This window comes from Chiloscyllium punctatum, chromosome 22 (assembly GCF_047496795.1).
Source record: "Chiloscyllium punctatum isolate Juve2018m chromosome 22, sChiPun1.3, whole genome shotgun sequence".
NCBI classification, from domain to species: Eukaryota; Metazoa; Chordata; class Chondrichthyes; order Orectolobiformes; family Hemiscylliidae; genus Chiloscyllium; species Chiloscyllium punctatum.
Genome location: NC_092760.1, coordinates 51762161 through 51790089, shown reverse-complemented (window position 1 = coordinate 51790089; position 27929 = coordinate 51762161). Strand labels below are relative to the sequence as shown.

Here is a 27929-nt window from a genome sequence, read left to right as displayed (position 1 = left end):
ACATCTTTATTTAAGTACAAAAGTATCACAAATGACTATAAAATTGCAGTCATATGAAAGCTGTCGATCACAAAAAAAAGTCTCATTTGGTAAAAAGTGCACAAGCTTGAAGACTTTGGAACAAGTATTGGATTCTGATTAGTAACAGTATATTCATGGAATGTTCAAATAAATAAATAAATAACAATGGACAAAACAGTGTCTGCCAAACATCTGAAAGGAAATAAAACCTGAAAAATGCAATCCTACAAGCTTCTTCATTGGTTTTTTTTATTAAGGCACAGCTTCAAAAATGTCCATTTAGCAGTTTTATCAGAAAACCAGGTAATGGCTGATATGACAGAAGCATGAACTATTTATATTCTGTCCAAAGATATAACTGAACTTTAAAAATATTTTCTTGAATACAGTCAGTTCTGATACAAAGTGATAGCTCCGTTCTCATGCGATCTTGCGTTATAAGAAAAATTGCACAATAGCTGCACCATTTAAACTAATGGGACCAGAATCACACTATAGCCGATACAGGTAAGGAAAGTTTGCATTCTACAAATAACAGTCCAAATTCTTCAATTGCATTAAAGTCAATTCACGCTGAAGCAGCATGTGTTGTAACAGAACTGACTGTTATCAGCATCAGGGACAAGGCATCACAATTTGCAAACAGTTAAGCCTTTAGCTGCAAAAAGAGAAATAAAAATCCGAGACCAGAACCATAGTTTATTGTAATGTAGGAATTATTTAATCCCTGAACTTGGGAATTTTCATATCCTAATTTAAAATTTGTAAAAGTATCTGCATACTATCTAGAACCGTTACATTGGGAATCTTTGTAAACCTGCATATCAGAAGCTGAAAAAAATGAGGACTACAAGAATTGTATTCTGTCTTTCTATAAAGATTTTTTTAATTTAAAGTATGCAGCTCACAAAAATGAATTGCTACTATAAATGAAAGGATTTGTCAGTGCCATTAAGTGCAAAAGGGCACTGTTCAATGTCTAAATCTTTACTGTAACAACCACACTTTAGATGTTGGAAAGCAAACCACTTCAGTATTCCAACAAATGCCATTTCAATTGGTATTGTCACTTCAGACTTTGAAGCACGTAAAGTTAAATGCGGCCATGCACCCATTCAATTTATGTCAAGGATGCTGAAGTATCATCGTGTTAACTGAAGCACTCAGTAAATTCCACTGGATATGTACTTTTACACCTGAATGTGAGAACAATACAGAATGTTTATTGTTTTAAGTTTCACAAAGGACCTTTTCTCCCCAGTTTCTCCCTTGCAATCCCAGCTCTCACTATTGCCTTCTGACCAATTTTCTCTAAAAGGCATAAACTTACATGGCAGCATAATTCCACAGATGCCAGTAGATCATCAATATCTTGCCCAAGTTGTTTTTTTTAATATTTGGCTAATGACTATTGGCTGAGAGCACCATATTTGAGTTCAATCCTATTTTTCATAATGCACACAAGTGCACCCTCCAGCAGCTATTTTTAAATAGCAAACAAATCACTAGAACCCTAGTAATTTCTTCCCTCATCCTACTTCAAGAGACTTCAAGCTCAAAGATGCACCACAAAATGTTACCCCTAAAGTAAACTCACTCAGCACTGACCAAGGGTCAAACTAGAGGTATTCCTGCACAGCTCCATATTTCACAAGTGGGTGCATTTACCCACAAAGCAATTAGATATGCTCCTTGCCTGATATTTGGCGGTTACAAAGTTATTCCTCACTGGTCCAGTTTCTTTCCACGAGAAAAGAAAACGATTTTTAACAGTTGTATTTACTGCACTCATAGTTTTCTCTGAATTTCATTCTTAACTTACTGATAAGAACTACAGTGTAAAATAATCAAAAAGGGTATAGAGGAACCTCGATTATCTGGCATTCGATTATCCGAATTTCGGATTATCCAGACAAGATCACAAGGTCCCGATGTTTGGCTAAACTGAGTTATCCAGCATTCAATTATCCAATCAAAATACTCCCACCTGTGTCATTCAGATAATCGAGGTTCTTTGTATTTGGTAGATTTTCAGAACTAGTTTAATTAAAAGATAAATATGGGGGCACTACTGTCCAGTCTTCAGACCAATTAAACTTAATTATTGTGATAAATGCCTATAAGTAATTATTTCTTTAAAACAGAGGTGATTTGATTGAAAGTCAATTAGGACTAAAACCCATTTCATTCCCCTACTGAGGCCAGTTCCTATAAGATGTGAAGAACATACTTAACTTTTTTTTATTTTAAAAAATCAGAATCTATTTAAAGTTTAAATGCTTAAAATACATAAAGGGTCCATTATATCCAATCTTTTCCATTTTACAGTCATATGAAAAGGTATGGTACATCAATCAACATATTTTTCAAATGATACATTTAAGATTAATTTCTGTATCTATACATACAATTCAAACAGTTAGAAACATTTTTCAGCCAAACGTTTGCATGGTGCTACTGAGTAGCAACAGTTTACATACAATTCACCAAACACTCTTGTGCACATATGGAAAGATGTATGCACGTACCACTTAAATTGGGAAAAATATAGACACTATCCTTCACTCCAATCAATGGGGTCATCCACGCTGTGTTGATGAGGCAGGAGAGTAAGACAGAAAGAAAAAGGAAGAACTTAGTTATTTGTCAATAGACAAATAGATGCATAAGAAGTGGTTTGATCACCATTTCTAAGTGTCAATCCAATTCAGTGGCAGCATTCTCATCAAGACACTGGTTCAAGCCCTACTAAAATATGAGCATTTAATCTAAGAAGACAATTTCAGAATGGAGGGAATACAGTACTTGAGGTGATTTCTTTCAGTCAAGATGCTGAACTGAGTTCCCATCTGTTCCCTCAGATGGAGTTCAGAACATAAATGACACTCCTTTATAGCAGCTGGGGAAATATTTTGGGGTCCTGGCCAAAATATATTCATTAGACAATATCAAAAACAGATAAGCTTGTTATTATCTCATATCTGCTTACAAGACCTTGCTCTGGAAAAAAATACTTTATGCTTATCAAACAGTATGTTATAAAACACTGATTACATTTTAAAAGAACTTAATTAGCTGTACAGTGCTTTGGAGTTGAACAGGAGATTTGAAAGGCACTGGGTCAGATGCTGAATGACCTACAGAGTTTTTCCAGCAGTTACTGCTTATCAAAGTTTCTTTTGCATGTAATAGAGGGGCTTATACAGGACTTTGAGAGGGAAATGAGAAATCTCAAACCAAAAGCATGTGTCAGCATTGCATAACTTCACTGTCCCACTTAGGGGGAAGGTGAGAAGACGGGAAAAAGGAAAAGTAGTACAAAATCAGAAAAAAACCCACTTTCTTTGGATGTTTAAGATCTGCCACTAATGATGATAACAGAAAACAGTAATCATTCTAGATCTGGAAACTTCAAGATCTGGACACACAATGATATTTTGGCAAAAACCTACAAAACCAACTACCTGAAGCTATCAATTGGCAATGGAAACAGCTGAGTGTTTTAGCAGATGGAAGTGCGGAGCATAAGAGCTCCCAACTCTAACAATTTTACATTGGCTTATGTGATGGTGAGAGAGGGGAGTAAGAAGTGAGTATGTTACCCTGGTCACTGCAACAGACAACCTAGAGATCAGATTAGCATTAGCAATGCCTGATAATTGAGGTTGCTGTTCTCCGGAGTGAAACAATTCATGTCTTAAAACGCTTCTTTACAAAAATTGGATACCACAATGTGCTGAGTATGCTAATAATATCTACTTTATGATAAGGTCAAATCCACAATGATTTTTACTGACTAGATGATTGAACAGATAAACTGAAGACATCTCCTTAACATTTTAGAGTTTTTTGATTGCTTTTACTGCTTTCTAACAACTGTGTAAAAAGGAATACAGTGTCAAAATACCACCATTTACTTCATAGAAATGCATTTGTCAAATTAAGAGAAGGAATAGAAAAACTGACTTTCCTCAAATGGTGACAAGTGGATTTAAATATTTTCTATCTTCAAACAAAAGGTAGGAATATTAATATTTCACTTTCAGTAATTTGGCCATGTCGATTTTAAGGGAGGTAAGAAGATCAATTTAAAAAGGTGATAAATATTGATTATTTGACAAAGTAAAATCTCAAAGAACTTTAGATACTTCAGCTTTGTACACACTGGCATTGCCATCAAGAGTTGAGTCAGCAAATAACCACTTATATTTAACTGATAAACAGAATGATTAAAACAGAGAATGCTACATTCAGCAGATAATTTTAAGACATTTTCGATAAAAAATAAACTGGATCTCAAATTGTTCACACATGTATTTATAGAACATGGAAATTATTTTGTTTGGAATGTTCCTTTTGATTCATCGGAAATTCTGCTCAACCTCCCAATAGTTACATGGTTTTGAAGAACATTGTTTCTCAAAGCCTGTTGTAGCTCAATTTTATTTACAAGGCAATGTTCTTGCAGAATTTACTGAATATGGCAACAAATTGCAAATCTTCCCAATAAACATGTTGCATTGAATTGAATCAGTAGTTTGTTTTGTTTTATATATCTATAAGTCTTCAATTTAGTAAGACATGTAAACTTTTGAATTTTAAGTCTGACCAATTAAATATTTCCAGTAAATTATTACGAGTAAATGAACGCAGGAAAATAATCCAAGCAGACCAATGGCTGCAATGAAATGGCACACATTTTTAAAGGAAGTTAAAGCCACAAGTGTCCATCCATTGTTGTCTGCTGAGAATTATAGTCATGACAGTTTTTAACTGACAAGTGGGAATCTGTGATTTTACTCTAAAAGAATATGTTGGACTGTTATATTTGATCAGAATGAGCTAACATGCATTTGTAAAGAATAGGTGATGCCTGATGAACCTGACTGAATTATTTGAAGAGAGTAACAGAAGTAATGGTCAGGGAAGTAGCTGCAGGGTTATTTTAGACAGCAATCAATGAAATCGATCAAAAAGAAACTGTTCGCCAATGCTGAAACTCGTAGAATTGAAGCCATATTCAATTTGTGTTGGGGGCTTATCTATTCACGACATTTATTCATGATTTGGATGATGGGATAGAAACTCACTTATCCAAATTTGCTTGTGACAAAGATATGCAGCAGTGCAAACAGTATAAATTTAAGCATAAATTTCAAATCTATTCATAGAATAAATAATAGGCAAAACTATGAAACTATGTACATAAATGTGACATAATCCATTTTTGACCTAAAAATCAGAGAACCATCTAAATGGTGAAAAGCCAGAAAAGGTGATTGTCCAAATACAATGATTATTAAAATGTAATGAGCAGGTTTTATTATTCATTCATAGGTGTCACTGGCTAGGCCAGAATTATTTGCTCATTCGTATTTGGTCTGTGAGGGTTTCTTGAACTGCTTAAGTCCACTTGTTGTAGGGAGACCCACTATGCCATTGAGGTCTCAAGAGTTCTAGGATTGTGACCCAGTGACAGAAGGAAAGCAATATATTTCCAAGTCATGACAGCATGCAGCTCAAATGAGAATTTGCAGCTGGTGGTGTTCCCATGCTGCTCTTTTCCTTATAGATGGTCGTGGTATGGAAAGTGATGTCAAATCCGCCTTGGTGAGATTTTTGCAATGCATCTCGTAAATGGTACACACTGTTGCTGCCTGGAAAGAGTCACCTAGGGAGAGCATGAGTTTTTAAGGATATGATACCAATCAAGGCTGCTTTGTCCTGAATTATGTCAAGTATTTTGAGCTTTGTTGGAGCTGCACTCATCCAGGTAGTCAGGCAGTATTCATCACATTCCTGACTTGTACCTTATAGATAGTGGATAGGGAGTCAGGTTTCTCATCAGACAAGCAATAAATGACTCGTGTTAGTCAAAGAAAATAATGCAAAGTTCCCAACATAAGTCCAAAGTTTGGCTTCTGACATTTGTGAATGTAAGTTCGTGACATGCAAGTTTGCTGTTGAAGGTAATCTAATACTTGCAATATTCAACTGAGAAGTATCCAAAACCATTTTAAAACGAATGAATGCAGAATTGTTGATGAACAGCAAGAGTAATAGACTGAAGGGAGATGTAAAAGATGCAGTCAAATAGAAATTAAAATCTGAAAGTTACCTAAGAAACTGAACAGTGTTTTGACTAATTGATATAAATTTCTAAAACAAATTCAGCGGAGTTGGCAAATAGCAAAACATTTATGTCCACGTGTAAACTTCCTCCAATTCTTCCTTTTTATCAAGACAAAAAAAAACCCAAGGATCTTTGTTGGGTAAAATTCCCTCCTCATTCACAAACAACCACATTCAGGACCAAAAAGACAACCAAAATGTTTCTCTATGTAGTTTTGTAATATAAAGGATTCCCTCCTGTCCATCTTGATGAATATAATTTGTTGTTGAGGTGAAGGACAACCTGACAGCCGGTTATTTACTTCACAGTGAAAGCAATTCACTTTGACTATGAAATCAAAAACACATTGGATGAATGTTCCAAAATACTTCCCATTTTCCAGTGAATTAATAGACAATAAAGAAGTCTGCATTGCTGTTGCTCATATGTTGCTCATATTAAACTAAACAAAAAAGTTACTATTGCACGTCCCAGAACAATTCTGCAACCCCAGTTATTGTGAAAATAAGATATTAGGTAGGTTGAGCACAGTTGCAGGGATCAGTGGTAATATGAATAGTTGAAACTAATAATGAACAACTATATGCTCTATTTGTTAATAGGACATCTAATTACAGGATAGAAATGATATACCTTTAAAAACAAAATATCTACAATTTAAACAACAGCATAAGCATATAACTCATCCATTACATACAAAAAAAATTACAGCAATAGAATTCATTCCATCAAAGTATTTTATGCCTGGAGGTCTCAAATGAATAAATGATTCATCAGCCTACTTTTTCAATAAATGCAAAAACAGTGAAGAAGTATAAAAGTCAAATCGCTATTTTGAGTAGTCATAGGCCAATAAATATTTATCCCTTCAGTGATTTGGCTTTTGACAAAATGATATCAAATAACATTTTTAAAAATACATGTCTGCCACTGGAGACAAAAAGATGTAAATACAGGCCAAATAACCTGAGATGAATGTTAACTTCCAGCTGTTACAGTGTACATTACCAATCTCCTTCAATAGCCTGAAGTGGTGTTTCTGCCTGTGCTGCAGACTCATCATCCTTTTTTGTGCTACAACAAGGCTTAAAAAGTCGAGGATCAATCAGCACTTCTCCAAAACGGCCCTTGTAAATAATGCCACAACAAATCTTCTGCCTGTATCATAGAAGAAAACAAAAATGAAACAGTTGTAACATTATGAAGTTGATGTGCTGAAATGTTTAGAAAACATTGAGATTGATAAGTCCCCAGGGCCAGACCAGATTTATCCTAGGCTGCTCTAGGAAGCAAGAAAGGAGGTTGCTAAGCTGCTGGCGACGATATTTGCCTCCTCACTCTCCACAGGAGTCATACCAGAGGATTGGAAGGAGGTGAGCATTGTTCCTCTTTTCAATAAGGGTAATAGGGAAATCCCTGGCAATTACAGACCAGTTAGTCTTACGTATGTGGTCAGCAAAGTTTTGGAAATAATTCTAAGGGATAGGATTTATGACTATTTGGCAAAGCATAGTGTGATTAAAGACAGTCAGCAAGGCTTTGTGAGGGGCAGGTCATGCCTCACAAATCTTATTGAGTTCTTCGAGGAGGTGTCAAGACAGGTCAACGACGGTCAAGCAGTGGATGTGGTGTATATGGACTTCGGCAAGGCATTTGATAAGGTTCCCCATATGGCCCATTCATAAAGTCAGAAAGTATGAGATACAGGGAAATTTGGCTATCTGGATTCAGAATTGTTGACTGACAGAGAGTATTCTGCCTGGAGGTCAGCGTTGAGTGGGGTCCCGCAGGCTCTGTACTTGGGCCTCTGCTCTTTGTAGTTTTTATAAATGACTTGGATGAGGAGGTTGAGGGGTTGGTTAGTAAATCTGGGTGTGCAAGTACATAGATGCCTCAAAGTTGCCACCCAAGTGGATAAGGTTGTTAAGAAAGCATATGGTGGTTTGGCTTTCATTAACAGGGGGATCGGGTTTAAGAGCTGCGAAGTTTTGCTGCAGCTCTACAAGTCCCTGGTGAGACCACACTTGGAATATTGTGTCCAGTTCTGGTCGCCCTACTATAGGAAAGATACAGAAGCTTTGGAGAGGGTTTACCAGGCAAAGAAGGTTTACCAGGATGTTGCCTGGACTGGAGGGCTTGCCCCTTGAAGAAAGGTTAAAGAAGCTCAGACTTTTCTCTCTTGAGAGAAGGGGGAAGAGAGGAGACCTGATTGAGTTGTACAAAATAATGAGTGAAATAGATAAGAGTCAATAGCCAGAGACTTTTCCCCAGGGTAGGATTGACTGGTACAAGGAGTCATAGTTTGAAGATGTTAGGAGGAAGGTATAAAGGAGACGTCAAAGGTAGGTTCTTTACACGGAGAGTTGTGAATGCATGGAATGAGTAGCCAGCTGTGGTGGTGGAAGCAGAGTTATTGGGGACATTTAAGCGACTGCTGGACATGCACATGGAGAGCAGTGAGTTGAGGGGTGCGTATGTTAAATTACTATATTTTACATTAGGATTAAACCTCGGCACAACATCGTGGGCCAAAGGTACTTTTCTATGTTCTATGTTCTATTTGTAATGGTGTGGATTTTAATGATGGAACTCCAATTTGCAACTTAACTAATGTTCAACAATTATCAATCTCAACTGACTGCATGTTGAAATCAATCCATTTTTACTCTTGCCAAAATTGATACGAGTTTTAAAATGAAAAGTAACCATGTTGTTTTGCTTGTTTATTTATTGCACCACTTACTTTGCATGCGTTTTTGTCATGTTACCACAGCTGAATTATCGCAACAGGTTTTCATGTATCATATTACAATAGTTTTATTAGATAATTCTATTAAGGCATTGTGGGTGCACCACTCTAAACTGTCTTAATATCCTTCAGACATGTTTGACAACTATTCTAAAGAACAGTCAAGATTCAAAATGTTAATTGTTTCTCTCTTCACAGATGCTCACATACTTTTTTATTATTGCTTGTCTGAGCAAACTATAGCACATTGTATACTCGTTATAGCCACTGCAGTTTTAAACAATGGATGCAGATAACATCTCTTGCTCACTTGTAAGGAAGGGTTTGGTTAGCTCAGTGAGCTGCACGACCAGGTTGTGATGCAGAGCATGGGTTCAATTCAGTATATTGAGGGATCAAAGTTCAGCACAGATCAGCGATGATCCATCTGAATAGTAGAGTTAAATGCCCAATTTCTGTTTCCGTGGGTAATTTTTAAAATCCTGGCTAGTCTCTAAATTTGGCTGGAGGCCAATTCTCCTCTGATCTCAGGAAATCCAAATATTGAATCATACTGCACCAGAAACAAGTTGTTGACCATTAATATATGTTTTCAAATATGTTTCTGGGGCCCGAAGACTAAATAAAATGTCAGCATTAAAAACATGGCATTGAAAAGGGTGCTATTTTGATGTGGTATTTTTCCTCTCTGTTGTTCTCACAATCCACCTGGCAAGCAGTTCCCTTCAAAGGGTATTTGTAAAAAGAAGATAATTATCTGTATACAGGCGATGCTCACACAGAACATTGTTAACGCACAGTGATCGCTAAAACTTAAAAACTAAAAGACCTGAAAGCACAAAGTTATTATTGTGACTGGACATTAGAATAATAGAATCATACAGTACAGAAGAAGCAATTGAGCACATCAAGGCAGTACCAATAAGAACTATTCTAAATCTACACTCATCCTATTTTCCAGCACTTGCCCCATAGCCTTGAATATGACAACATTTCAAATATTCTTCTAAGTACTTTTTAAAAGATTGGGAGGTTACCCACCTCAACTACCAGACAGTGATTCCAGACCCCTATCACCCCTCTGGATGAAAACATTTTTCCTCAGATTTTCAAATCTCCTCTAAACCTCCAACCTTTCACTGCAAACTTATACCCACTTGTTATTGACCCTTCAATGAAAGCGAATGCTCCTTTATATCCATGCTCCTCATAATCTATATCTCTCAGCATTCTCTGCTAAAGAAAATAATGTGTGTTTATCCAGCCTCTCTTCATAGCTAAAAATGTTCCATCCCTGACAACATCCTATTGGGTCTCCTCTGCATCCCCTCCAGTGCAATCAAATCCTGCCTATAGTACAGTGAGCAGAACTGCACGCAGTATTCCAAATGTGGTCCAACCAAAGTTTTGTACAGCTCCAACATGATCTCCTGAATTTATAATCTATGCCATGACTGATAATGCTAAATGTCACATATGCCTTCTTAACTACTCTATGAACCTGCCCTGTCGCCTTCAAGGATCTATGGACAAACACCCGAAGATCCCTCTGTTCCTCTGAGCTTCCTACTGTCCTACCATTCATTGAGTACTCACTTGACTTATTACTTCTTCTGAAGTGCATCATCTCACACCTGGCAAGGTTAAATTCCACCTGCCATCTGATGAATCCATCTCTATCCTCACTGTCAAGCACACAGCCAATCTCTATGCCATTTATAAACTTAGTTATCTTCCCCCAACAATTTACATCTATTGTCTATTATCTCACAAACAATAAGTGACGCAGTCTCCAGTCACACAAACAGGATTCTACCACTACTTGTCTCTTGTCACTAGCCAATTTTGGATCCAACTTGCCAAGTTACCCTCGATTTCATGAGCTTCCATCAGTATCCCATCTGGGACCTTGTCAAAGGCTTTGCTGAAATCCATTAAAACTACCATCAACTATACTAGTCTCTTCTAAGCACCTGGTCACCTCCTCAAAAATTCAATCAAATTTGATAGGCATATCCTCGCTCTGACAAAGTCATGTTGATTATCTCTGATCAAACATTACCTGTCCAAGTCAAAGTTAATTCTCTCCTTCAGAATTCTCTCCAATAGTTTCTCTCCCACTTATGAGAGACTTACTGGTCTGTAATTCCTTGGTTTATCTCTACCACTCTTTTTGAAAGGTGAAACATTAGCTGTCTTCCAGACCACTGGTACTTTCCCTGTGGCCATAAAGGAAATTTGGGTCAGAGCTCTTGTAAATTCCTCCCTCGTCGCCCACAGCAGCTAGACATACAACTCACCTAGACCTGGGGATTTATCCACTTTTCTGCCAAACCTCCAATACCTCTTCACTGTCTATGTCAGGCTTCTCAAAAACCTCATAATCCTGCTTCCTGAATTCAGTACCTATATTCTCTTCCTCCAAAGTGAAGACAAGATGTGAAGTATTTGTTTAACGCTACCAACTTAATTTCATGCTCAAATTGCTTCCTTGGTTTCTAATAAGCCCCACTATTTCCCTGGCTATCCTCTTCCACTTGACATACTTCCAGAATACCTTGGAATTCTCCCTAATCTTACCCGCCAGTGATTTTTTTTCATGCCCCCTCTTTGCTGTCCTAATTGCTTCCTTAGGTTTAACCCTGCACTTTCTATACTCCACAAGGGCCTCCATTGATTTGCTACCTTTGCACCGTAAGTAAGAGCCTTGCTTTTCCAGTCCTGAAAATTCATAGACATTTGGGGTTCTCTGGACTTGTTCCTTCGATATTTCAACCTAAAGGGTACTCTCACCAATTCAGTATTGAATTGTCCCCATTATTCTGCTGTAGATTTCCCCAGAGGTATCTGTTCCCAACCTACTCAGTCATTTTATTTTAATAAAATCTGCCTTCCCCAATCCAAAATCCTTTTCTGTAGACTATCCTTTTCCTTTCTTTAGGACCTCAAAATGTATGTTGTTGAGATCATTATCACTAAAATGCTCTCTCACTGCCACCACTAACACCTGTCTAGCTTGGTTCCTCAATATTAAACCCAGCACTGTACTGTTCCTTGTTGGTCCTTCTACAAGTTGATATAAAAAGCTCCCTTGAATACATTTCAAGAAATCTGTCCCTTCTCAACCCTTTACACTATGTCTATCCCAATTAATCTGTATGAGAAAATGTAATTCTCTAATGTAATTACCCTACTTTTGTCTGACACATCTCAGTGAATTGTCTGCATATCTGCTCCTCTGACTGTTTGGGGTAGCTGCCGGTCGTGTGACTGCCCCCTTTTCATTCCTACGTTTTACCCACAAAGCCTCATCTGAAATCCCTTCCAAGATATCGACACTTTTTACTGCAGTAGCCAACTCCTTAATTAATGCAACACCATCTCCTCTTTTATACTTTCCCCGTCCTGCCTGAAGATCCTATAAACTTGGAATGCTGCGTTGCCAGTCCTGATCCACCCTCAATCATATCTCTGTAATGCAACAACATCGCAATTCCACATGTCAATCCATACCCTTAACTCATCCTTTCTTATCTATAATAATCCTGACATTAAAGTACAGGCCATCCAGCCTCACCTTCCCTTAGAAGCCAACATCGCTGAACTCTCTGTGCCTTGGTTCCCTTACTAAATAAAATATGCTATGTCCTTATTGTGCTAATGATCTGAGTGTCCTCAGCCTGCTGAACTAACTTAAACTTCTTCCAAAAGCACTAGAATACTGACCCACAAGGATGTTGGTCCCATTCTGGTTTAGGTGCAGACCGTTCTGCTTTTAAGGGTCCCCATCTTCCCTAGAAGCAATCCCAGTGATGCAATATACTTAGAATATACATACCAATGTGAAAAACATGAAAACATGATGGGTTCCTCAAAAAGTAATTTGGCATCATTACTGACAAGTCGGGGTATTTTAAAAAGCTGTGCACCAAGATGACTGAATCAAAACACTCACCTTTTCCAGTAAGTCAGATCAAGGAATGAAAAGACTGGTTGTAAAGGCAGACTTTTCTGGGTTTCTGTATCTGAACCTTCATCAGATTGGTTGCTGTGGCTAGGTGACTGGGAAGGAGAAATACTGGACGTTGTGCTATGTGCATCTGAATCTGTACAATAGAGAACAAAGATTGATACTGTCAGAGCTTACAAATATAGGTCACACCACAAATACTGGCAAAATGGGAGAAACCGATGGATTAATTATAGATTTCAAGATAACCAGGAGGACTTCAGTAAAAACTGTATAATTGAAAATATACATTTCAGTCATCACTTACTCTGTCAGTATATCTGGGTGGTAATATCATATTTGTATAATTGTGATTAACATTTGAGGTGGAATCGTCCCTGTCCCTGAACAACTTGGGCACTGGCAAGTCAGTTAGGAAAATATGACAAAATTAACAGAAGTTCGATTCGTGAAGGTGAAAAAGTCTAATTCTGTTACTAAATGTTGAAGAGAGAGAGAGAATAATCTAGTGAGCAGTGTGAGGTTTATTTGCATTCCATTAGTATCTAATTTTGCCTCAGTGACATGCATTTCCCTATTCTCTCACAAGCAGGACTGAAAGTGAATGGCAACATTTCATAACATGAAGGTTAGAGTGGGTGCCTGAATTCTGCAACATGGGCAGCGGCCATCTGCCCAATTCTAACACCATCTTCCCTCCACACAGAAGTTGGCACTGAACATGATCTAACCTCTCCACATCCACATGGCATTTTCTCACCCCCATATAATATAACTCTCCAATTTGGACCACACTAACACCTATCATTGTAACACTGCTGCCAGGCCTCTTTACACATAGGGACAGGATATAACCAGGCTGAGTCTCAGCACTCCTCAATTGTCCTTGCTCACTTTGCACCTTCTCAGATGCACGCAGCACTACTGCCTGCCTCTTTGTACTCTGCCCTTTCATTCAAATGCTCACAATTTGTCTTGTCTGCCGTTTTAGCACAGACAGAAAGCCAGGTAGCTTGTTATGGTTGGCAGTAGTGATCAGTCTATGGGATGGGCATATTGTGATTAGCACCATGCTACGTCTGCATCAGATGTGAGCAAATATAGCAGTAAACACATTGCATGCGGTTCAACCAAATGGCCATGTCTCAAATCGTCCTCTGTCAAAAGGAGACAGGCTTCAGTCAGGGGGATCTCCGGCATGGTAAGTCAAAGGTGACATCTGATATCAGTACAAGAGTTTGGACATAGTCCATTGGCCTCTGAGGCAGTCAGCGTCAAAGGGTCCGTATCACTACAGTCCGGGGAGTGGACCATGGTCAGTCCTGCAGGTCCAACGTAACCAGTTCAGGGATTCACTGCAATCAGTCAGAGAACTAGAGAGATCAGTGAGGGCCTTAGTCACTCATCAGGTGGGGTGTCTGTATAAGTCAGTCCTGGCAATCAGCTCTATGAGAATAAAGGGTGATATTAGTGAGTACTGCTGTTGGGAAGTTGGGATAATCAATTCTGGGAATTAGAAGAAGTCTGTAGACTGCGAAGGGGACAATAATTGTGAAAGTGACCAATGAATATGTAAGTGGGGGAGATGCTGGTGCACTGAGGATATGGATTTTGCTATGGGGAGGTTGGGGGGCAAATTGACATTACCACAATTCCTGGCTTTGATTGACACAATGGCTGGCAATGATTAAGCTGTGGGCTCTGGGGTCATTTTGGGAGATGAAGTCAGAATTGAAGAAGTTGTGTTGGAATGTGTGAAAGTTCAGCACAGGTCGAGAAGATAGAGTGTGTAAGGAAGAAAGGAGTGTGGAGGTTTGGTGGTGATCGTAGTGGGGGCATCTTGATTACCAGGCTGATCCTACCTTCCACACTCACGTGCATCATAAATAGGCCCTGAAAATGGGAAATAGTTGTGGCAACACATGGAGCAAATATTTTTGTTCATGGATCCTACTTGTGAGGGATCAGAGGCCTTTTAAGGGGCAATTGCATAAGCAGGCACCTACACTACACAGGGTGAAATCATCTGCACCCTGTACATGAAACGTACGCAGTGTCCAACAATGTGTGATATAAATTCTAGTGACAAGCAATCTTGACCATCTCACTGGTCATTATAAATTGATCACAGTCATCTCTGTGAAGCAGAGTAATCACAGGCAATCTTAAAAATCGCTCCTGTAGGTCACAATTCACAAAAACAACCCAAGATCTCACAGATTGCACAAGGGTGCAGAACCTTGAACTGCCAAGTATTCATCAAGAAGTTCTTATATGCAATGCTGCTTTTCTTGGGTGATATTGGGCTGGGGGAACAAGATCTCAGCAATCAAACTGCACTTATAATTTCTTACTGTATTTCCACAACATTCATTGAAAAAGGATTTCTATGTCAGTGGTCCCTATGGAGGCATTCCATGGCCATCCTTGTCAGAGACCTTCATATCCCATTGCATAGAGGATTAAACTGAACTGTCATTTGTGAGTAATGCGAATGTTAACTGCTCCAATTACTAAGAACCTGCTCTTTTTGCTATGTTCTCCAGAGGTTCATTGGAACCATGATGAATAGATCTGACCAGTGCAGGGGTGACCATCATAGTGACTACAGTGCTATGAAGACACAGAGAATTAAAGAAGGTACAGATGTGTCAGCAAGCTCAGGGCCAGTGGCTGCCTACACATGAAGAAACTGAAGCAGATGATTCCCTCAGGATGTGCTGTACTGTCCTATGTTCTATGTGTAGGAGCTACAAGAGGCCCAGAGTAATTCACTCTTGATGCCATTTGCTCCAATGAGTGAGGAACACTGACACATGACTGCAGACATCCTGAGACACTGGTACAGAATTATGGAACTGTTGGAGCAGGACCTGCGACATGAAGAGGTGTGTGGGCCCTCACAACCCTTGAACCACAGTGTACCAAGACTACTTTCAATGCAATTTGTTCCAGATCACACTGCTTCATCTCATTTCCACATGAGGCCAGGGCTGGACCTGGGCAGTAGGTTTTCCCAGGTGCTACTGTTTGTGCACGCATCATGTTGGAAGCATTTTATCATAATGCAGTTGACATCTATCAACAGACAAAACTTCCATTCCATTAGTGTACAAATCATCTGTAATCATTAGTACCACACCTCCGAAATCTGCACCTGGTACCCTGGGAGTGGCCATGTTGCCTTTAGCTTTGATAACTTTCACGTTTCATTTGTTTCAAGGGTTAGATGCCTGACAAAGATAGTTACTGGGAGACATGGACTATCATCTTCAACCATAGCTAATGACTCCATCACACACTTCCCAAGGCAGACAGTAAATACAATACAACCTGTCCTCCAACAAGGCCATGGTGGAGCAGATGACAGGCATCCTCAAGTTGAGGTTCCACTGCTGGGATCAGTCTTGGGGGTAGGTTCTTGCAGTACAGTCCAGATAGCTATATAATCCTTACATTCTGTGCTCTGCATAACGAGAGCAAACAAAGAGCACATGATAAACATTAAAGAGCTGGGCAAGCAGTGGCAGCAATCTTCTCAGGAGTAAGCTAAGGACATCGAACAGGAGGAACATCACCTTCAGCATGATGGAGCACTGCAGCATCAGGGGCAACCAGCAGGCAGGACTTAACTGACATTCGGTTCCCATAAGCAACTGGGTGCACTGATCACTCATTGACTGTAAATTTGTTGTTGATCAAAAAGCAAGCAGTTCCAGTTTGTTCTCTGAAGCAAATGCAGCTTTTGTTTGCTTTTCTTCTTCATTTTGCTGCTGCTGAATAAAAGTGAAGGTTTTCAACCATTTGAAGACTTTCCTATGTGATGCTCCCACATTGAACAATGGGAAGAGGTTAGTCTAAACAAGAAGCACTCCTTTAGTCAGTTGGGATTATACTGAGGAAGGGTAACCTATGGGGTGTAGTTTGGTTTCTACAGGTGCAATTACTTTGATCAGACAGGTAATAATGTAAAATAGCAATACATTTATGAAGTTGAACTAGTATTTGCAACAAAGTGTCACTGGTACCATCTATGTGCCTATCAAGTGTAGCTTTCTGTTCCCTCCCTCCCACTACATGCACTGATGGGCAGCTCCTGGTTGACAGTGCTTGACTTGGTGCATAGCAGCCATCACTGGAAAGCCTGGCATAACTGAGCAGGGGGCAGTGCAAGTAGGTGCCACAGGGATGTGGTGAATAGCTAATAAGTTGCAGAACACAGTGCCAGAAAACTCAGACATAAATTCTCCTTAAACTCCCGAAATTGACAAACAGCTGATTTCTGGTAAAATTCGTCTCAGAAGAGCAAAGTTTCCTTTAAGAAGGAATAAGTGGAGATTTCATAAGGAATAGTAAGGAAAAGTTAGGAGAGTATCTCATAGTGTCTCAATGTTCAGATTGCAGAAATAGCTAGAGAGAAAATGGATAGAATCTCCATAAGTGATCACAGAAAATCTGCAAGCAAACTTAAGGCTCAATTTTAAGTTTAAACTGTAACCAACCCACATGCACCCCCCCCCTCAATAATTAGATATTTTTAACGTGGCGCCAATTATAAAAGCAGATACTAAAGGAGGGTTTACTATCCACTGCACATCATGCTATATAAGAGTTTGATTTTTGCAATTCCAAAATATAAGTATCATGTTTTTTTTTTAAACACAATGCTCCATCAGCCAACGAAAGCAGATTTACTCAAGGAGAAATCCTGCAAGAGATCTCAATAAAACATATAAGATTTTGAGGGGACTTCAGAAGGCAAATGCTAACAGGTTGCTTACCTTGTGAGAGATACTAAGACTAAGAGAGGCAATTTGAAAAAATGGGTCTCCCACTTAAGATGAAGATTAGGTTTTTTTTCACTCTTCGAAAGTCAATAGTCTGTGAAATTTTCTTTCCCAGAAGTGAAGGCAGAGTCAGTGAATATTTCAAAGATAGACCCCTTGTTATTGAAGAATCTAAGATTAGAGGGGCTAGACAGCAAAGTAGAGTTGAGGCTAATATTAGATCAGCCATGGTCTCATCAAATGGCAAAGCTGGCTCAAGGGGTCAAATGGCTAATCCTGCAAGTAATTTGTATGTGAACATCAGTTACAGACATTCTTACTTCACTTCTTAAATTTGTAACTCAACAACACACATTATCTTTTAAAACACTCAATTAGGCTGGGGAAATGAGGGAAAGAAAGGGGCCAGTGCATTCAAAAAGCACTCACTAGCAACTGAGTATAAACAAAAAGCTTACTCTGTCGTTTAAGCTTTTGCTGGAGTCTCCGCAATTTGTTCTTCTTTTTGCCATCACAGCCAGATTTCATTTTCTTAGGTTTCACAAGTGTTTTAAGACCAGGTCCAGCTCGTGCATCAACCACCTGACATGGGAACAAAACAAATGCTTTTTTTTTCTGGACATATTAAATAAATTGAATATATTAAATAAATCAGTAAGGTGCTGTTTCAACCGGGTTAAATACATGAAAGAAAAGAGTATTCTATCCGATGAGATGTCAGTGGCAACCACAGAAATATTTAGATTACATGTATCACTCAACAAATGTACAAAACATTGCTGCTTTGTATTAGGTATCACAATTTTTGTTTTGTGACCTTCACAAGAGACATCCGAGTGAAAGGGTTACAGACATGAGCACAAACATCAGTGCATCACACTGAATCATGGTGATATTAGAAGAGTCCTTTCCTCCAATTTATAAACCCATAGTGCTTCCTTGGCCCGGTCAGCTTTCTTCAACCATACAAAATTGGAAAGCTATTTCATTGAAATAATCTCGTTCCTGATGGATCATACAGACATCAAAGCATAAGGAATTCCACAATAGGTGAGTGGCTTTTTCAAATCCAAATACTCTGGCCAAGGGCCAGAACACTCATTAGCAAAACCACTAAAGTATGCATGAGACACAGTCTATTGATGTGAAATATTCTCCACAATTAAAATTTGACCACCAAACTAAATTTGATTTAAAAGAATTTGCTGGTATCAAAAAACAATTCAAATTGCTCGAAAAGCATGTTCCAAGGCACAGCGGTTAATTACTATCTGACATACACAACTGAGAGAGAGAGAGAGTGAGAGAGAGAGAGAGAGAGAGAGAGATAAGTTTTGCATTTGAAATTCTTTTGATACACAGAAATGAATTTCTCTTCATTTAGACAAGATGGCAAATTTCACAAGCAGAATATACCACACTCTGAATGAATTATTTGGAGACGTGAGGAGATTTGTAGCTCAGGTTGAGGTTCAGGTTGTAAGTTTGCACACTGAGCTGGAAGGTATGTTATCAGATGTTCTGTCACCCTGCTAGGTAACATCATCAGTGAACCTCCAGTGTAGCACTGCTGTTAGTGAGCCACTTTCTATTTATGTGTCTTGGTCTGTTAAAGTGGGTGATATCGTTTCCAGTTCTTATTCTCAGAGATTGGTAAATGGGTCCAAATCAACATGTTTATTGATGTAGTTCCAGTTTGAATGCCAAGGCTCTAGGAATTCCCATGTGTGTCTCTGTTTAGCCTGTCCTAAGGTGGATGTGTTGTTCCCAGTCGAAGTGGTGTCCTTCATCTAAGTAAGGATATTGTTGATGATGACAGAACAAATTAGAGGAAATCTACAACATCATCAACAACATCCTTACTAGCATAACTTTCACAAAAGCGGAGGAGAACAACTACAATAACAAAATCCCTTTCCGCGATGTCACATTGGAGAACTGCAGGCCAGCATCTACAGGAAAGCAACACACATAGACCAGATACCTAACTACAGAAGCAATCATCCTAACACCCACAAACGGAGCTGCATCAGGACATTATTTAAACAGGCCATAACACACTGCAGCATACAGGAACGATGAGCAGCAGAAGAAACATACTTATACAGTGTATTCAAGAATAACGGGTACCCAATAAACACAGTCCGCCAATTCTTAAACAACAAACCCAAACAAGTAGACACAACATGCCCAGAGACTGTAGCCACTCTCCCCTACATCAAAGACATCTCGGAGATGACTACCAAACTACTCCAACCCCTTGGCATCATGGTAGCCCAAAAACCTACCAATACACTGAAACAGCAACTGATGAACCTAAAGGACCCTATACCAACAACCAGCAAAATGAATGTCATTTACAAAATACCCTGCAAGAACTATAACAAACACTACATCGGACAGACAGGCAGAAAACTAGCCACCAGGATACACAAACAACAACAAGCTACCAAAAGACATGAACCACCATCACTAGTATTCTTACATACAGATGTAAAAGGACACTACCATTGGGACAACACATCCATCCTAGAGCAGGCTAAACAGAGACATGCACGGGAATTCCAAGAGACCTGGCATTCAAACCAGAACTCCATCAATAAACACATTGATTTGGACCCCATTTATCAACACCTGAGAATAAGAACTGGAAATGATATCACCCACTTTAACAGACCAAGACACATAAATAAAAAGGGGGACAGAACACCAGTGTTTCAATGAAGGCTCAGTGATGGTGTTACCCAACATGGTGACACAACATCTGAAAACAAACCTGCCAGCTCAGCAACTAACTTACAACCATGCCTACAGGTGGCTGACAGGCGTTGTGTGTCTAATTGGCTCACACTTACATGATTCCAGTTTTTTTTTGATCCAGCAGGAAGTTTCTTCCATCTCTTCACCAAAAGCACACAAGCATTACAGATATCACCAGCACGTGCTTCTATTAAACTGTATGAAAACAAACAGATCTCAACTTATACACATGCTGCTGACTTTTAAGAATCACATTAAATTTTAAACATAAATGAAATTTAACACATCCATTTAAAAATGAAACTTTCAATTGCTGTTCCACCTACAATAAACACCTCTGAAAGCATCTAACACACATTCCTATTAAGATTTTACACTCTGAAATGTCCCAACTCAGTTATTTTGGTACTTACTGAAAATTCATTACAAATAGAATTCTAACATATCCCAATGCCCAATACTGACATAAGGCTTTTCCCAGATAAATGTGTCTCACAATAAAACCCTAGCGCAAAAGAAACAGTTAGGTCCAAATCATAATAGGGAGTCAAGAATGGTGTCTGTGAAATGAAAATTCATGTTGAACAGCAGAAGGTATAAAAGCATCCAATAGCAAGATTGTCCATCATGCCTGGGCTGACAGTTTCCCTATGTCTATAGGGATTGGAATTCTGTTCCCAGTTATCCATTCACGATTCTCTTAAGCATTATAATAGCCTGGGGATAAAACAACATTTTGTTCAATTCCTATGAAAAATCTATTTGTCCGAGAATCATAATGTATCTTTTGGTAGTTTTGCATTGTTCACGTGATAACATTTCCTTTCAGATTAATTTCAAACAGGTTCCAGAAGCATTACCATTTAATCCACTACTTCATTGTACCTTTATCGATGACTTTTCCAATCTATTTTATGTGCCCGGAATTGACATTGCAATTTTGCTATATGTCGGATTGGTTGCCTTTATCTGGTTTTCAGTTGTTAATTATTGATTCCCCCACTAACATACTTTTGAAAGCACAGAAGCATATTAAATAGGATCCAGAGTAAGCATTGAGGCTGCTCCACAGTTCAATATGATTGTGTCAGATCCACTATCTCAGGACCATTCTCTTCCTTTCTCTGATATCCTTTGATGCCTTTGGTATCTAGAAATCAACAACTTTCTTAAATATATTCAGTGATTTAGCCTCCACAGCCTTCTATGGTAGAGAATTCTACAAGTTCACCAGCCTCTCAGTGAAGAAATTCCTTTTCATCGCAATCCAAAATGGTTTACCCAATATCCTCAGAGTATGACCCCATGCTCAACACACCATTTGCCTTCCTAACTGGTTGTTGCACTTGCATACTTGCTTTCTATGACTGCTGTACAAGGCACCCAGGTCCCTTTAACATATCAACATTTCCCAGTCAATCACCATTTAAATAATACTCTACCATTCTACTTTTCCAACTGAAATGGATAACTTCACAGTTATGAGTATGGTGCTGGAAAAGCACAGCAGGTCAGGCAGCATCCGAGGAGCAGGCAAATCAACATTTCGGGCTGGAGCCCTTTGTCTGGAATGAGACTGGGTGCCTCGGGGATGGAGAGGTAAATGGGAGTGGGGTGGGACTGGGGAGAAGGTACCTGAGAGTGCAATAGGTGAATGGAGGTGGGGGTAAAGGTGATAGGTCGGAAAGGGGAGTGGAGCAGATAGGTGGGAAGGAAGATTGGCAGGTGGGACATGTCATGAGGATGGTGCTGAGCTGGCAGGTTGGAACTGGGGTAAGGTGGGGGGAGGGGAAATGAGGAAACCAGTGAAGTCCACATTGTTGCCATGGGGTTGAAGGGTCCCGAGGTGGAAGATGTCCCGAGGTGCAAGAAGGTGTCCAATCTGCCCAGTGTAGAAGAGACCGCATCGGGAGCAACGGATGCAATATCCCAAGGCTGGATGCTTTCTCGCAGAGTGCTTTAGAGAACATCTCCAGAACACCTGCACCACCCGTTGCCAAACATTTCAACTCCCCCTCCCACTCTGTCGAAGACATGCAGGTCCTGGGCCTCCTCCATCACCACTACCTCACCACCAGACGCTTGGAGGAAGAACGCCTTATCTGCGTGGGTTTCCTCTGGGTGCTCCGGTTTCCTCCCACAGTCCAAAGATGTGCAGGTTAGGTGAATTGGCCATGCTAAATTGCCCGTAGTGTTAGGCAAGGGGTAAATGTAGGGGTATGGGTGGGTTGCACTTCAGCGGGGCTGTGTGGACTTGTTGGGCTGAAGGGCCTGTTTCCAAACTGTAAGTAATCTAATCTTTCATCTCGGGACCCTTCAACCCCAGGGCATCATTGTGGACTTCACCAGTTTCCTCATTTCCCGTCCCCCCCACCTTACCCCAGTTCCAACCTTCCAGCTCAGTACTGCCCTCATGACCTGTCCCACCTGTCAATCTTCCTTCCCACCTATCCGCTCCACTCCCCTCTCCGACCTATCACCTTTACTCCACTTCCATCCACCTACTGCATTCTCAGCTATCTTCTCCACAGCCCAACCCCCTCCCATTTACCTCTCCACCCCCGAGGTTCCCAGCCTCATTCCTGAGGAAGGGCTCCGGCCCGAAACGTCGATATTCCTGCTCCTTGGATGCTGCCTGACCTGCTGTGCTTTTCCAGCAACTCTGATCTCCAGCATCTGCAGATCCCACTGTCTCCTAACTTTACAGTTATCCACACCACACTGCATCAGCTGTGTAATTGCCCACTCATTCGACTTGTCTCAATCACTTCAATGGCTTTTACATTCTCCTCATCACTCTCAATTACTCCTAGTTTTATGCTTGCAGCAAACTTGCAAATATTACGTTTGGTCCCTCAAATCTTTCATAAATATGGAGAATAACTGGGACTCAAGCAGTGATCTCAGAGGTATGCCATGAGTCACAGTCTTCCACTCAAAAAAAGACCACTTATTCCAATCTTTCTTCCTGTTTGCTAACCAATTCTCAATCCATGTCAGTGCATTAGCTCTGATCTCATGTACTTTGATTTTGTACATGAGCTTCTTACATGGGACTGTATCAAAAGCTTCCTGCAAATACAAATACAACAGTGGATATTGATTCTCTCTCATCTATTCTACTAGTTACGTCCTCTGAAAAACTCCAGATAGTTTATCAAACTTGATTTATCTTTCATAAATCCATGATGACTTTGTGTAATCCAGTTTCGAAGTGTCCTGTTATCATATTCTTTATACTAGACTTGAGCATTTTTCCATTTTTAATGCAAAGTTAACTAATTTATAATTCCCTTTTTTTCTCTCACCTTCCTTTCTTAAATATTGGCATCTACCATCCACCAATCTTCCAAGACTGTTCCAAGAATCCACAGAACTCTGAAAGATAACGATCATGCATCCAATATCTCCAAATGTCCTCCTCCTTTAATGCCCTACAGTTTATCAGGCCTGGGGATTCAGCAGCTTTCAGTCCCCTTACTTTCTTCAATAATTTTTTTTATTTTTATTAATACTAATTCCCTTCAATCCCTCCTTCCCAATAGATCCTTGCTTTGCCAACATCACTGGAAAGTTATTTGTGTATTTTTCAGTAAAAACAGTGAAGTAGTTTTTTAATTGCTCTACCACTTTCTTGCTTCCATTATTATTTCCCCAATTCTTCACCAATCTTTCATATTTTTACATACTTACAGACGCTTCTATAGTCTGCTTCTACACTTCTTACAAGTTTAATCTCAGACTCTATTTTTCCACTCTTAAACAATGTCTTGGTCCTTTTTTGCTGAATTCTAAACTGCTCCAAATCTTCAGGCTTGCCACTTTTTCTATCGCCTTTATACAACTCCTTTTGGCATCTAATACTATCTTTTAATTTATTTTATTAGCCAACTTTTCCTGTTGTGTTGTTTTTCCTGAAAGGAATGGATAACTGCTGTATTGCATGCAATCATCACATAAATATTCACCACTGCCCATCCATTACATGTCATATAATGAAGTTACTCCATTTATCACAACTAACTCACCCCTCAGCTTGGTAGTTTTCTTTGCTTACATTTAGATGTTTCAGATTGAACTACTTCACTTTCTGTCCCAATGAAGACTTCTATCACATTATGGTTGCTTTGTCCTAAGGATCTCACAATAAAATTATTAATTAACCCATCCTCACTGTACAAAATCAAATCTAGGATAGCCTATTCCCTAGATGATTTTTCAATGTATTGGCCTAAAAAATATCTTGTGCATATTCCAGAAATTCATCCACACAATATTATTGTAAACATGCTTTTTTCTAAGTCAACCATGATTACTGTAGTATTCTTGTAGCATGCATCTCTAATTTCATGGAAAATGCCATTGTCTACCTCATCACTACCACTCTGAGGCTTATAGATGACTCACACTAATGTTTTTTGATCCCTTGCTGCTCCTTAGCAATTTTTTGTATAAATATCCTTTCTCGCTAAATGAAAACCAAAAGACCTGCAGATGCTGTAAATCAGAAAGAAGAAAAGGAGGGTCACCAAACTGAAAACGTTAACTCTGATTTCTCTTCACAGTTGTTGCCAGACCTGCTGAGCTTTTCCAGCAATTTCTGTTTTTGATCCTTTCTCCTGGTTGCCCTGATTTCACCTTTACTCCAACAATACCACCCGCCTCCTTTTCTTATTTTCCAGATCTTCCCAAAGATTGAAGACCCTTACATGTTCAATTTCCAATCTTGGTCACCCTGCAGTCATATCTCCATAATCACAATCATATCTTCCCATTTACAATGTTCACTGCTGTTACTTGCCTACCTTATTGAAAATGTTCCATGGACGCAGACTTCTGACTTAACTTTTTAACATTTTGACACTTTTTTTATACAATGGTCCTATTTGCAGTTAGCCCTTGCTTCCTCTGCATAATCGCGTTTGATTTCCACTTTTCTGTCTTCCATTCCATCTTTGTCTCCCTCACTCAGATTCCCATTAGGAATAGCTCACTCTTTGACTTGTTAGTATTTAAATCATAACATATTGCAAACATAGGTATGTAGACAGGAGAATCTGCCACGTTTTCTTAAAATAAAGTATGCAACGTTTTATTTCTACGACGACAGTAAGGAAGTAAGACTCAAAGACCCAGTAGCAAAAGCGCTTCCGCAACTGCTACTGAATGTTATGTGGGTGATCGAGGGGGTGCAGGGGAGAGAGCGGAAGAAGAGAGAAACATCGATCGTCTCTTACCCAAAACAAAGTCTGAAGCTTTCCTCATACCGTCTGCTGTCAGTGAAACGAGAACTAGAAGATTTAGTCTTGCAAATACAACAGCCTGCCAAACTCCGATAGATTTTGGATTTATGGAAACCGAACATCGTCTTTCACCGTCTGTCAAAATCTCCCCTATTTAAAAAAATACACACGATATCAATGCACATGGATTCGAGTTTGCACAAAACAAGCGTCACTGTATTACGAAAGCCTCCACATTGGTAATCTCAAGTAATGTAGACGCTCGCGTTAATTCGAGGTTTTCACACAACGGGTAATATGTTTGCTATAATAATTCACGGATAGCGCTGGTTTGAAGTTTAGGTCAGTGTGCGAAATCACATTTCCGCGCAGTTCACCCGATGAACAGTGGCTGAAGGCTTTATCAAATGGCCCTCACTTCATTCAGTTTGTGAGCGGACAACCGATCAATCAGAAAACAATTCACTGAATTCACTTTGCAACAGGAAAGACTGAGAAAAGGCACGATTTAGATCGTTCATATGTAAGAACCCTGCGACATCACATGCTCCGTGAAAACTGACCCATTTTTTTTACACAATGTGTCTTAAGAGCAACAGCCAGACAAAACAAGACAGCCGACAACTCTCTATCACAAAGACATCTTGTTTGTTCCGGATGACCGTGCGGGAACGGAACCAAAATCACCCCAGTTACGTGTATTTTGAGCTTCCTTACGGACAACACCGTTATCTAACAATTATACCGAGCACGTTGGCTGCGATTTGACTTGATCTGTGCCATCGTGGTACTCGCCTGAATGTAGTCAGAACAAGGGCCACACACACACGTTTGCACTCGCTCTCCATTGAGCGTGGCGTGCTCTTCCCTCCCAGAGAATTCACCGAAAAGCGACATTGATTGAAAACCAGTTACAAAATCGGATTATATCAATTTTCAGGACGAAGAGAGACGTATTAAACCTTTTACCATACCTGCGGGCTCGGATCATAAAACACCACCAACACGTTGCGGGGAACGAATTCCAAACAATACACTTAAGACTGCAGCAGACACGGAACAACTTGGTAAACAGCAGACAGGAGTCGACGGAGCTGGAGTTAGTTTTGCCAGTGGGACCTGTGTGTGTGCGTGTGTGTGTGTGAGGATGTCCGCCACAATGTAACGCGTGCGGATATCCGAGTGTCTACAACGCAACAGTCTGGAAACTGAAAGTTGTGGCGCTCACTGCAGACACATTTTGTCGACTTTCTGTGAAATAGCAGCATTTCCCTTCACTTGGTTCCCCTCCCCCTCATATTCAGCGGGTCGTCAACGCCATCACAGCGGAGACCACTCGGCATTCCTCAGTAATTTAAATAAAAAAACATTTAAACAGACAGCGGTAAATTTGCAAACCCATTTCTGACATTCACTCGCCCAAATAGCTTTGTTCAAGATGCGTACATGCAATTTATAATTTACCTCTCGCTGTCACTGTATCCAAGACGCTGCAGTGCAGTGACCCACAAAAATAGGACCAACAAACATAGTTGAACCACTGAGTGGAATGCAGTGACAAAAGGAAATCAGACTCAAGATATTACATTCGTGCCTGCTATTTTGAGCTTTCTCAGCAAGAGTGATCTCGAAGGGAGGGAAGCAAATCTAAACCAGTCACACGCGATCCTATTGTCTCTCAATGTAAACACCTTTACTTCAAGCCTGTATGTGAGATAAACACATACTTAAATTTACAAACAATGTAAACTTAGGTAATGCACAACTCCAGAGCACCAAAAAGCAACTTGTACCATTACATGCAATTTTACCTTTTTTAATAAAAAAAGAAAACTTCTAAATATGTGTAAACAAACCAAATGTACTCACCCAGCAAACAAAACTTCGGGATACTCGTTGTTATTCTTCTGCTGGCCTGAGCATTTTTACTATTCATTCAGCATATAGCAGAAATTTATCATAATATTTACATATGAAAGCACTTATTATCGTAAGGCGCCCAACGCATGGAGCCCCGGTCTCCCCAGTGTAGCACGTTGGGATTTGTAGTCTATTATCGGCGAGATTCCTGTGAGGAAAATACAGACCGCGCCAAGTATTCAAACTCCAAATCCCAGCGGTGCCGGGGAAAAAAAAGAGACTTAAAAATGTTATTGCTTGAAATGGCGGGAATGGCGATAATCTCTATATTTGGCAGCTCATCAAACTGATTATTGTTACCATGTTGCTAAAGCAAAGTGCGATGTTGCCAATTAGATTGTGAAGT

The 27929-nt window shown here is 39.6% G+C and overlaps 1 protein-coding gene across 6 annotated transcripts; it reads right to left on the bottom strand.

Moving 5' to 3' along the window:
• sinhcafl (SIN3-HDAC complex associated factor, like) lies at positions 1–27858 on the bottom strand. 6 transcript variants are annotated; one of them, XM_072592292.1, is made up of 8 exons: positions 26638–26936; positions 25658–25813; positions 20516–20615; positions 18119–18242; positions 12859–13009; positions 7163–7312; positions 2550–2609; positions 1–1217 (listed from the first exon to the last, which is right to left on the bottom strand). In XM_072592292.1, the coding sequence occupies exons 2-7, from the start codon at positions 25783–25785 to the stop codon at positions 2576–2578; spliced, it is 687 nt and encodes a 228-aa protein (XP_072448393.1). In that variant the 5' UTR covers positions 25786–25813; positions 26638–26936; the 3' UTR covers positions 1–1217; positions 2550–2575. The 6 variants fall into 6 exon arrangements, with proteins under 6 accessions (XP_072448393.1, XP_072448389.1, XP_072448390.1 ...); XM_072592288.1 differs by lacking the exon at positions 26638–26936 and adding an exon at positions 27533–27858 and having other exon boundaries at positions 1–2609; XM_072592289.1 differs by lacking the exon at positions 26638–26936 and adding an exon at positions 27128–27298 and having other exon boundaries at positions 1–2609.
• Between the last annotated feature and the right edge of the window lie 71 nt (positions 27859–27929).

Bases quoted from the DNA above. Each gene is read 5' to 3' on its own strand.
- sinhcafl (XM_072592288.1), bottom strand. From the start codon at position 25,785: ATGTTCGGTTTCCATAAATCCAAAATCTATCGGAGTTTGGCAGGCTGT. The intron at 20,616-25,657 runs GTAAGAGACGAT...GTTTTCATACAG, and splicing joins AGCTTCAGACTTTGTTTTGG to TTTAATAGAAGCACGTGCTG. The intron at 2,610-7,162 runs GTAATGTACACT...TCATCAACACAG, and splicing joins CAGGCTATTGAAGGAGATTG to CGTGGATGACCCCATTGATT.